Source organism: Zerene cesonia, chromosome 5 (genome assembly GCF_012273895.1).
Source record: "Zerene cesonia ecotype Mississippi chromosome 5, Zerene_cesonia_1.1, whole genome shotgun sequence".
Lineage (NCBI taxonomy): Eukaryota > Metazoa > Arthropoda > Insecta > Lepidoptera > Pieridae > Zerene > Zerene cesonia.
In genome coordinates this window covers 871,113-883,313 of record NC_052106.1, presented here as the reverse complement: position 1 = coordinate 883,313, position 12,201 = coordinate 871,113, and the positions used below count along the sequence as shown (strand labels likewise).

General features: G+C 32.0%; 1 protein-coding gene across 2 annotated transcripts; it reads right to left on the bottom strand.

The window, feature by feature from the left end:
* Positions 1 to 739: 739 nt before the first annotated feature.
* LOC119840274 (cytochrome P450 4C1-like) lies at positions 740 to 11,525 on the bottom strand. 2 transcript variants are annotated; one of them, XM_038366804.1, is made up of 11 exons: positions 11,313 to 11,525; positions 9,251 to 9,410; positions 6,732 to 6,821; positions 5,826 to 5,936; positions 4,765 to 4,950; positions 4,218 to 4,414; positions 3,508 to 3,574; positions 2,903 to 3,104; positions 2,468 to 2,616; positions 1,541 to 1,717; positions 740 to 1,056 (listed from the first exon to the last, which is right to left on the bottom strand). In XM_038366804.1, exons 2-11 carry the CDS (start codon positions 9,408 to 9,410, stop codon positions 896 to 898), a joined length of 1,500 nt encoding a protein of 499 aa, XP_038222732.1. In that variant the 5' UTR covers positions 11,313 to 11,525; the 3' UTR covers positions 740 to 895. The 2 variants fall into 2 exon arrangements, with proteins under 2 accessions (XP_038222732.1, XP_038222731.1); XM_038366803.1 differs by lacking the exon at positions 11,313 to 11,525 and adding an exon at positions 11,094 to 11,280.
* Positions 11,526 to 12,201: the final 676 nt, after the last annotated feature.

The window sequence follows — 12,201 nt, the reverse complement described above, 5'->3', positions numbered from 1 at the left end:
ATTGTACACACTTCATGTGAATAAAAATTATAGGTGAAAAATTTCACAAAGAAATTCATGAAGCTATTATCTGTGGCCTTTTTTTAATTATGGGCTAATTATAAGAAGCAAGTCACCACTATCTTTATTATATCTAATGAAGATTGATTTTTCGTTTGAATATTATTCCAAAACGTGAATACAAAAAATAACTTTTCCTTATAATTTTAAAACACAACTGCCATCGGATTTGGGTCATTAATGCAGCTGACGTCATCATCACTACTGTTGTTTATATAACCGATTCCATCAGTTATAACCACACATTTAAGTTATAATAGGCCCATCCAAGGTAGTATTTAGATATTAACTTTTATTTGTCCTTTTTTATTTCACTTCTACCAAATTACAGTATGTTAACCGCGTTGCTTTAGAATCGACAGGATTTATTTTTAAACTTTCAGCACTTTTACTATATAAAAGGTTACGTCAGATATAAATAATCCTATCTGCATAAAGCTGAAGAGTTTGTTTGTATGTTTGTTTGTTTGCTTGGACTTGCTAATCTCAGCAACTACTAGATCTGAGAATAAAACATAGGATAGTTTTTATCATGAAAATCCCACAGGAACGGGAACTGTTAATATATTTCCTTGCAGACTTGGGATCAATGTTTGAAACCCCAAATGCCGAAATTATTATTATATTTACAGATGCATAAAAGAAAAACGATGGATATAGAAGGTAAATTAAAGCCTAATAAAACAACATCTCACTTTATTACCATTTTGTACTAGATATAATACATTATTTTATAATTAAGCTACGGGTTATATATTCAATGGAATATAAGGCTGATTTGAAATACTTAACTACCATAAATAAATTATTATTAGTCTAAATTTTAAAACAAACATCAATCTCTTAACCGCAGTTTCATCAGATGCCCGCTGACGGGTCGAAGAGCGACGTCCAATTTGAATTCCATTTGTTCAAAGTTATCTTGGGATATAATTTCATATTGACGAAGTACATGCACTAATATTGTTTTCAAAAACGCCATCGCATATCTCTTTCCTGTGAACAATATAAATATTACTTTCTTTTATCCATAGAAACATGTGTAGTACCCTGGTATTTAATCATTCTTTCGGAAATTAAAAACTGTTTAACGGATTTTAAACGCGATTTATTCATTATATTATTAACCCGACGTTTCGAACACTTTACAAAGAGCGTGGTCACGGGGAGACTGAGATGTAAATCTCAGTCTCTAATTTCTAAATGTAAAACTCTCGCGTAAAATCAAACACAAGAAAATACTATTATTCATTCGGTCCCCGAAATCATTTCAAATAAAAATTATCTATATATTTTTCTCATAAGGGTTATTTTATACATTTTGGTCCTTTGACTTAATATATTCAAGTATTATATTTTTTCAAGTTTCTAGAAATTCAATGGAACAAACTTATAGTCATACTAAAATAGGGGCAAAATTAAACCACATATATAATTTTAATAACAAAGCTTATTCCGAATAAGAATCGTTAAAACTTGCCTATACATGCTCTTTTGCCCGTGCTGAACGGTAAATGGGCATTGACGCATGGATTATTGGGAGGGAGCCATCTCTCTGGCTTGAACTCCTCAGCATCAGGCCCCCAGCACCTGGGTGACCTTGCTGCGCCCCAAATGTTCAGAACCGTAGTGGTTCCCTTTGTTACTGTAACCGATTCTGGAAGAGATTATCACGTCAATCAGTTGAAAAACCAATGAGTTATCAATGTACTAACCTTAAAAGGCTATAAATTTAAACTACTAACTGCGCGCCCAGGCTTCGCCCATGGTACGTATATAGCCTATATCGCTCAGTGAAGTTGCAGCTTTATAATGGTGAAAGTATTTTCAAATCGGTCCAGTTGTTCTTACGTTAAAACGTCATAAACATACAAAAATACGAAAATCCTCTTTGCAATATTAGTGTAGACGAATTGTAAAGCTCTGTCATTTGAGGGCACACCACTCTATAAGGAACAATTGCTTCATCATATAAAATAATACACTCGTATTGAAATAAATTATGTGGTGGATTATGGCCTGAACCCTCATAGGAGGCCTGTGTCCCAGCTGTGGGAATATGTATGGGCTGATGGTAATGATTGAAATAAAGGTTACCCTAAAAGTTGTAAAGGTGAAGAATACAAATATCACTAACTAGTTGTGTCGCATGGTTTTATCCCTGAACAAAGCCACCGGCAAAAGCAAGTATTTTTATGGCTTATATATTTTTGTGCTACGTAATTTACAGTAACAAAATCCACAACAAACCTGATCATATTAGAAGGATTTTAAGACAGTGGTGACTATTCTATACAAAAGTATCTGAAAGTCTTATTTTATACGTAACACTGACTCACTCACTCACACACTCAATGATCACATAAGATATACTCCTAGTTCCTCATAAAATCTCCAGATTACTTACTAAGCTTCAAATCATGATCAGCGTATCTTAGAACTCCAACGACTGGTGGATACAATCGGAGACTCTCATTAATAACAGCTTCGCAATATGATAGCTGCGCAAGATCATCCTTTTGAACATCTCTCCTGTCACCCAGGACTCTTTTGATTCTAAAATAGAAGCAATAAGTAATGTAAGTATAGTTAAAAAAAAACTTAACCGACTTCAAATTGTCAGAACTAGACCAATCTAAATGGGATGTGGAAAGCACCAGTTTTCAAAAAAAAAAAAAATCAACAAAATCGGCTCACTGAGTAAAGAGGTATGATTGTAACAAACACAAAAATACAGTCAAATTGAGAACCCTTTTTCGAAGTCTCACATCACCGAATATTTTTATTTTCCTGTCATTTATGGCTATTTTAAGGTGCCTAAAAATTAACATAAGTATCTTACTCAGCGTGAATGTTCTCCTGAACGTCCTTTCGACTTCCGATAACAAGAAGAGTGTAAAAGAGTGTAGTGGCGACAGTCTCCTGCCCGGCTAATATGATCGTATTGATTTCTGCCAATACCTGACTTTCTGTAAAACTTGCATCCTTTTCATTCAAGTCGAGCATCAGGTCTAAGAAAGATTTGACGTTGATCTTTTCTTCCTCTGAAAAAACATATAGGTTCAATTATATAAAGTTAAATAGCTTTGGGATATTGTCTAGCAATAAAAACAATGTTGTCCTTAAATTACTGATCACAAACTCCGGGTTGGAAATTATGTTTCAGATGCTTTCTGTAAAAATTTCTGTGGCGACAGGGTCAGTGTAACTTCGTATTAAGTTCATTGTCGCTACTAATAACATTAAAAATGTTAAAGTAACTCTATCTGTTTCTTCTTCAAGCCTAAACCCTCAAATGGATTTGGAAACTCACATAATCTTTTGCATTTGTCAACTATTATATTAGAAGAATAACTATTTATTGAGCGAGCATTATAAATGTACTATACATCATTTATCACCCTTATAGTCAAGATTACGAGGATTTATTCGTAATGGTCGCCTTACCATTCTTTATATCAACTTTGTTGCCACTCTCATTAAGTTTCCTTTCAATTTTCTTTTCCTCGATTACCTGAAATTATATTTTTAAATCAGAGATTTCAGTTACTTATATTTAACACCAATTAAACAAACTAACTTTTACTAGTGTATCTTTATAAAGTGCCAACTATTTATATGCCATTTCTTTTGATTGTATTTGATTGTATTGTTTAAACATGGAATAAATAAATCATTTCATTTCATTTCTATTAATTGTAATGAATTTGAAATACGCTTCGAAATTAAAAAGGCATTTAAAAAACTCGCTTTAATCATTCACTCCTGAAATCCTTCAAACCTTCTAGTGCCGGTCACTCACCGTGGCACGAATTCGCAACCTTACAATCAGTAAAGGATGGCATTTGCAAATGTTAATTTCCATACAGAAGCACACACATTCGTACAATGTACGAATGTTTGCACGCAAGTCGTCACATACATATACATATTTTTGTTCTCCACTTTATTATATTAGTAGATTAGACTAAACCAATTACCTAACGTAACCTGACCTGGATAATTATTCAAAGAACATAGGTAGTATTCGGTGAAAGCTCAAATTTCTTGAAGATAAAAAGGATAAGAAGGGTTGCCGGTAAGGTGGTGCCATGTGTTTTGGGTGAAAAGCTTATCTATAAATAGTAAAAAAAGCTAAATCCAGCTTAGTAACTTACGGTACCCGACAAGCTATGCAGCACGGAGACGCATTCCATCAGCTCCTTGTAGGCTGGAGTGAGGCGGTATATGAGCTCCGAGTGCATAATTAGATTCATCCCTCTTTGTATAATCAGCTCTAAGGTACGGGTAAACGCTTTATAATATGCGCCAGTGATGAAATTTTCCGAAATCTTAGACACGCCAAGTCCGGCTTCTGCCAACAAATATTATATACATATTTAGTCATTTATATTCGTCTTTACTTCTATTCGTTATGATTAGATTATAATGAAAAATATTATGAATGATACTTTATTGTACACACCAAACGGAAATAATTAAAATTACAGAATAAAAATACGAATTATGTATTTTTAGAAAAGCAAAACTTAAAAATATTTTTTAACAGCTAATTTAAAAAAAAATTTAGTATATAACTAAGGTTGCGATATGAAACAAATGCCAAAATTTAAGGAATCTTTTAAGATTCGGTCTATAATTGTTCAATTTGATGTATAGAATCTATTATAATGTCATGTATTAAAACGAATCGTAAGTACTTACGACATATTGTTTCCATAGTAGACAAGGAGAAATGAGGCATGGAGTCAAAGAAATCACCATCGACTTCAGGCTTCAAATACTTTACCAATTTGTCCGCTCGTTCATTGAAAATTAACTGATAGTTGTCTATCGCGGGTCCGATAAATGTGCTGGCTACTTTCTTCACATTCTTCTTCCATATCCAACCTAAAAATTATGCTTTGATGAATGGAAAATCCGAACGAGAGATTTAATCTTAATTTAGAGTACACCTTTTTGTTGTTAAAGATGTCCACAGAAATAAATGACTGCGTCATATTTAATCTTATACCTTTAAACGAACAATTCTTGTATATATCATTGGAATCTCGGAATCGGCTCCAACGATTTTCATGAAATTAAGTATATAGGGGGTTTCGGGGGCGATAAATCGAGCTAGCTAGGAATCTTTTTTTGAAAATGTCATATTCGTGTTTTTTTTTCCTGACATCTATTGGTGAATAATAATACTATTTTGCTTCGTAGATAGCTGGACAACTGAAATAACACATAGGCACTTTTTATACCGATATTCCTACGGGATACGGACTTACGCGGTTTCAACCGCGGGTCACAGCTAGTAAAGATATAATAAAGCTCTTACGGTATGGAAAAAAGACAATTTTAAGATTATTATGAAATGGAAACAAAGTGTATTCTATTACATTTACAACATTAAACACTCTGCTTAGTGTTTAATTTGTGAATTTTCGGAACAAGAAAATATGTTGGTCCTGGCTAAACTAAACATTTTAATAAGTCTCCAGGGATTAAAGTAAGTCCATTGCTGTTACATTGAAGACCAAACCACACTTCAAAAAAAATTGTCGTTTATTTTAATGATTCCATTAACCAACCAGTATGACCTGAACTTGCTATAAGAGACATGACAACTCGCTAACTTTAAAACGTTTCTTCGTCATGAAAGTCAAAGATTGTTCTATATTCTCTCCCTTGGAGTCAGACCAAAGCTTGTTACTCCAAGTTTGCGTATAGCTAACACGGAGCATTTAAAGCTTATAGTTTTAGAGTTAATTGCTCACCCGGCGCTGTCACTAATCCATCCCCAAGCCACACTCGCGCAAAACTGTAGTAATAGGGCTTGTCAACGAACGCGTTGGATGCCACGCGAATGTCATCTGGGTCGTTGAGTACTGAAAACAGTAAATTATCTTAATATTGCGCCATTTCACCCGCGAACAAACCCGCAGCAAAAGCGAGTATTTCTATAGATTCTGGTACATACTGTCAAGTATTACCAAAATCCGTTGAGTTGTTTTTGCGTAAAGGAGTAGCAAACAACCATAGAAATATGCGATATATGGAGAATTAGTAGGATATGAATCTAGGCTTGTCCAAACTACGTCCGAATTGACGTTTGCGCAGTATTAAAGACAAAAGTATCGAAGTTTAAAATGGTGGCCGCTTGGTCTATTTTAAATCAAATTGAAATGAAAGTTAACTTCAAAGATGATAATTTCTTATGTTAAAATAAATAAATACAGCTATTATTAGCAGTATATTATAACAAACAATCAAAAAATCAATTGTTTCTTCTTTAAAAATAGTTTTGATGAATCCCCATTTGCCAAGCGGGAGTGGCTTGACCCATTATGCTAATTCTATTTTTTGTGCTGTAGTTTTTATTACTCTCAGAAAAAGATTATTACGAAAGAAAGTAGACAATTATGCCGTAAATTCTAAATTTCTCGAAAGCTTTTAAACTTCTTGTGTTTAACATTTCACGTCTCGTAGATCAGCTACTTATAAACTGTACAATCATTCTGACATATTTACTTTTTGTCACCCTTGACTCGATTGGCTAAATTTAAACAAAGAACAGAATACGTTGTATGCCAATCGATCGAATAGAAAACACGTGCTCCAAAATTCTAGTATGTACTAAATAATATAAGAAGTTTTTTTATCATCTAGAAATGGAATCTTACCCAACAAGGGAACTGGTCCAGCCCAAAATGCAAATGGCTTGTTACTTCTCTCCGCTATCATCGTCATTTCGTTGAATACATTGAAAAGATCTAAAAAGACAAATCAATTAAATGTATTGCGCATTTTCCAACGTGTAACAATAAACATATGTGTGTTAATTCCTCCATTATGTTAAGGGTATTATTAATTTATACAGTTATTGTTTGGAATATGAGATATATAGAAATATTGATTTATACAGTTGTACTTTAATGTGTTTTAATGCTTATGTTATTTATGATCCTTTTTCAATTAACAGTATTTGGAAGGATGTTGTTGAAGGAAGGTGATATTACTCCAACACTTATTTCCAGTAATGACCAATCCTTTATCCTGTTGGACTTTAAAATTGTTATTTTAGAGTTCAATTTTATTTGTTTACACTCATTCAACCAGACATTGACTTAATAGTTTGCTGGAATCGGTCACTGTTTCCGCAATTTAACTGACTCTAGAAACAACAGTCAACACCATATCAGATAGAAGCTAAATTATACGTAATGATGCAACTGCCTTTAAAAAAAGTGGTAAAGTGCGATTCACATCAACTGTTAAATTTATTTATTAATTACTGGGGAAAAGGACAACCCTGTGCCGTGTGTATGCTGCTGTGTAATACCAATCAGTTTATATATATTGTAGTAGGGGAGCCCAAGAGGGGATTTTGGGATTTACTCGAGCGCGTCAGATTATTATAAGGGAACGTACCTTACCTATTACTAAGTACCTCCAGAAAGTATGAGCAGTTAATACTGGTGGGTGCGCTCACAGGAGCCGCAGAAAATTTAAAAATATCGATAATTCTTTAAGGTTACGCTCAAATTGTCAGATTAGCGAAATTTGGATACTTTATGTTGTAAATAATCCGTAATATCTTTATCTGACGCGCTCGAGTCATATATTTTTATATTTTACCTTTTATTTGTAGCCACGAAATTACCACATAAATCGTAAGAATAAGTTATATTTTATTTCAGTGATATGCCAATGCATTTAAAATATCAAAATCTCACGTGCTTGAGTATTTCCACAGCCCCGTTTTTCTTTTACAAAAAAAAAAAATATCAAAAACCTTTCTCCACCGCTAAAATTGAAAACACTATAGGACTTTTTTTCTTGCTATCGTATAATCTGCGAATTCCAATAGGTTTCTGAAACGCTCGAGTAAATACACATTTAGCATCTCGGGCTCCCCTACTATTGTGTTAGTGCTATGTATAAATATTTGTTTTTTTTTTATCCATAGAGTATACACTTAATTTACAAAGCAAAATCTATAGTGAACCGATTTGCATCACCTTGAAAAGCCACAATACTGACACAATGTTCATTTGTTTGCTATTTCGATTCAAAAGTTCAATTGTAAAACCACACATTATTCGAAATTGTAAATGAAGTAGTCACATATCAAAATAAATACGCATTCCACAGTTTTTTTCAACTGAATGTTTTTTTTTTTTCATAGTATAATTGTTTAAATATCCGCTTTAAATACCAGCAAATACACATATATATATATATATATATATATATATATATATATATATATATATGTTTATTAATTTCCACAATTTACGTTACTGAATTCTATAAAATTTAAAGTAACAAATATCTGGTAAACAATAAAAGAATCTCACGTGCACAAATACAAAAAAATAGACATAAGAAGTGAGATTTTCTGCTCATTAACTCGCTTGGAGACAATAATGACATTTTTTGTATACATTTCAATTTAAAACGTGCAAAATGCCTTAAATTATGTTGAAATGACACTTGAATTTCAGTATGGGAAACTGAATTTAAAGACAATTTTAAATATCACAATCCTTCATCATTTTTATCCTGCAGATTATAATGTGGGGCAGCTAAGCGTTATCATATAATTATTATTAACAACAGAATCGCCTCCAAAATGTCTGAACTAGACCGGATTTAAAATACCCGGTGGCAGGCAGCAGCTTTCAAATAGAAAAGGATCATAAAAATCGGTTCACCAATATGTACTATACTATAGTTCATTCAGTAAAACTTATGAGATATCAAAATAATAAAAAACCAGGCGAATTGCTCCTCCTCTCTTTTTGAAGTCGGCTGAATATATCCGTTGTTGAAATTTGATTTCACTGTTACTTTTATTTATCAAATACTTCTTCACTTTTAATAAACTATATAAACATTTGATCTAAAGACTGATCTTTAATTTATTGTATGTTTGTATCTGTTGTGTGTTATAATGGCAGAATTACTTAATTGTTGTAAGTAAGAGTATTAAGGTATAATTATTTGCAATAGACATTTTCCAAATATATATAATTCCATTGAAATTTACGTAGCCGAAAATCCGTTTTTTTTAAATAGAATATGTTTTTTTTTATGACAAATCCATTATAGCTTTACATCTGTACGCGAGGGTTTTTATATAATTGCATTATTTTAAATACTGAACCATTAATAATAATAAAACTAAATAGATACTCACTTTTGGTATCTCCATAGAATTTATAGATAGCCCCTATGAAAGGGTAGCTGGTGTAGGTCGGCAAGTGAGCATAATTCTTTCTTGCGCGCCAGCTAATTGCCAGTGTCACGATGTAAATGCATATTAATAAAATAACACACAATAATAACGAGAGATACATCTGAAAAAAACAAAAGGCTAAAAAAATCGGTAAAGCGCGAACAACGCGATCCTAAGGCATCAAATAAGTTAAAAAATATGACCCATCCAATCGACCGTGCCAGCCTATTTTCATTTTATTACTAGCTTTCCGCCCGCGGTTTTGCCCGCGTAGTCGCAGGTAAGATAGACCCGGGGTTTTCCTCGCATGTTCCTGTTCCCGTGGGATTTCCGGTATAAAAATGGTTTTTATCCTATGTCCGTCCCCCGGTTCTAAGCTACCTCTAAACAAATTTTCAGCCAAATCGGTTAATCCGTTCTTGAGTTATAAATAGTGTAACTAAACGCCACTTTTCTTTATATATATATAGATATGTCACGTTGCAAAAATGTTTAGACGATTTATGAAATGTCGTAATTTGAAATTAAACAGCAACATCAGTGTCGTCTCAAAAGGAAAACTCACGGCTTTTAATCACTTTATACTTATATAATGCACGTCCGTTTGCCGAGTTGTTATTTTATATTTAGTACATGTAATTGTGCTTAAATATTTGTAATTAGTTTCCAGCTATGTACATTTTTATATGTAATAAATCTTTATAAACGGGGCAATACGAACACAAACTATAAACTTAATATGAAATCCACTATACTCCTCCCGGGACATTCCGGGATGTAAGCGTTATAAAATATAACATACTAACTTTTGTACGCAGCTTCGCACACGTTAAAATCGAGTGGTCTAAAAAATGTTATTATACGTATAAACCTTCCGCTTGTATCACTCTATCATTAAAAAAAACTGCATCAAAATCGTTGTGCAGTTTTAAAGATCTAAGCATACATACATACGAGACGCGAGAAGCGACTTTGCTTTATACTATGTAGTGATGAAGACACTTCCAGATAACGTGGCTTTCTGTTAAAAGCAATTTTGTATTCGGTTCAGTAAATCCATAGATCAGGCCAACAACGTCACAAACTCACATCCACAAACCTCATCTCTCTATAATATGTATTGGTATATGGTTTATAGTATCATAGATTTGAAAAATTCAACACCATATTATGATTTTAGATTCACTTGAATTTAATACTTTGTTGTATAAACTATTAGGCAATTCTTTTAAAAACATACGATTGATTTGTATGAAATTGATATAAATTTAATAAATATTATAATTATTTAAAAATAAAATTATACATGAAGCACTGTTTTGTACCCAATTGTTAAGATTGCCATAAAACTAATGAAAAGAGCGGTAATCTTTTGCAGACAATAATTATTTTCTTTAATACCTTTAATGTTATGAATTTTAAATTATCACATTAAGTATATAAATTAAAATGATTTAATAAAGGACGTTATCTATTTTTCACCCAATTATAGACCAAAAATAAGGTAAATATTAATGAATTGGAGAATAAGAATCAAACCTGAGTAGGCTTTTTCTATCTTGCTCTCGAAAATATTTCCCAATACTGCTGTGATAATAAAGATCAAATATAATCATCCTTTCTTTTATTAATTTTTCTTTACTTATATTATAAAGAGGAAAAAGTTGTATGTATGTTTGTAATGCTTTCGCACAAACTGATGGACCAATTACAAAAATGCTATCACCGTTACAAAGTTACAACTTCACTGAATGACATTTATATAATAAAAATAACAATATTTTACGTTTCTAAACACACTTACCTTATAAGGTGAAACAGAAATTAAATTTTCGCAATTTATGAAACAATTTCGATAAATCCTTCACGGAGTTATAATACTCTTTGATGATATATAAAATAATATATAAAAGTTTGGTAATCAGTGAACAGAATCTAATTTACTCCTAGACGTTTTACTGATCTAAACTTCTAAGCCATACTGCCTGCACTGTACTATATTGCAAATAAATATAACAAGTACCTTACGTCTCGTACAGTCAGCAACAGAATACAAAACTTTGTAGATATATTTTAATTCAATATTTCACTATTTAAATCATTCAAAAATCGAAAAAGATGTTTTATAACTTTTATCGCTATGCGTTAAATTCACCACTATTTTTATTGAATTTCTTGTATTATTGTTAATTGCTTAGATTAATTACAGCAAAGGCAGGCGCCATATGAGCTTCGTCCAAATGAATGGTAGGCTTACTGACATGCGTTTCAATTATGATAAACATGGCTTCGATTGCGACCTTAACTAGAGTCAGGAGGACAGCCTCTTTTGAATGAGAACATTTTGCAAATGGACACAAATATATTCAACATAAGTAGATACATTTTAATGGCTGGCACGTGATCTAAATTGTGCTTACTTTCAAATAAAAATGTTAATTAAATACGTGTAGGTCTTAAATACTAACGAAATAAATATTACACGGCGACTTTTCCAATTTTATTGTTATTTGAGATTCTATTGCGTTTAATAGGTATACCGTTTTTATGTCGATTAATTATAAACCGATGTAGGTTTTATGTGGTTTATAATAATTATTAAAATTAATTCACATAACCTGCTAATAGCCTTGTTATTCTTGAATAACGGAAAAGTTTGCATTTGACGAAGTTAGCTAGGTTAGTTAGGTAGTAACTAAGATTTTACTCAATACTATCTCGTTTTTTTATTTTTCTTTAGTTTTAATAACCTCATAATATCCCAATGTTACTTATTACATATACACCGTAATATTAGAAAACAACTTAAACCAATGTTTTGCATTTTCATAGATTATTGTAAAAAAATGTGTAACCTAACATTGTAAGACGAATAAAAAAAATTCTAATATTTTTATTGCTTTATTTTTTCC

Excerpts from the sequence above, each read along its gene's own strand:
- LOC119840274 (XM_038366804.1), bottom strand. The coding sequence starts at position 9,410 with ATGTATCTCTCGTTATTATTGTGTGTTATTTTATTAATATGCATTTAC. Across the intron at positions 5,937-6,731 it reads TGGACCAGTTCCCTTGTTGG|TACTCAACGACCCAGATGAC; the intron begins GTAAGATTCCAT and ends TACTGTTTTCAG. Across the intron at positions 4,951-5,825 it reads TGGATTAGTGACAGCGCCGG|GTTGGATATGGAAGAAGAAT; the intron begins GTGAGCAATTAA and ends CATAATTTTTAG.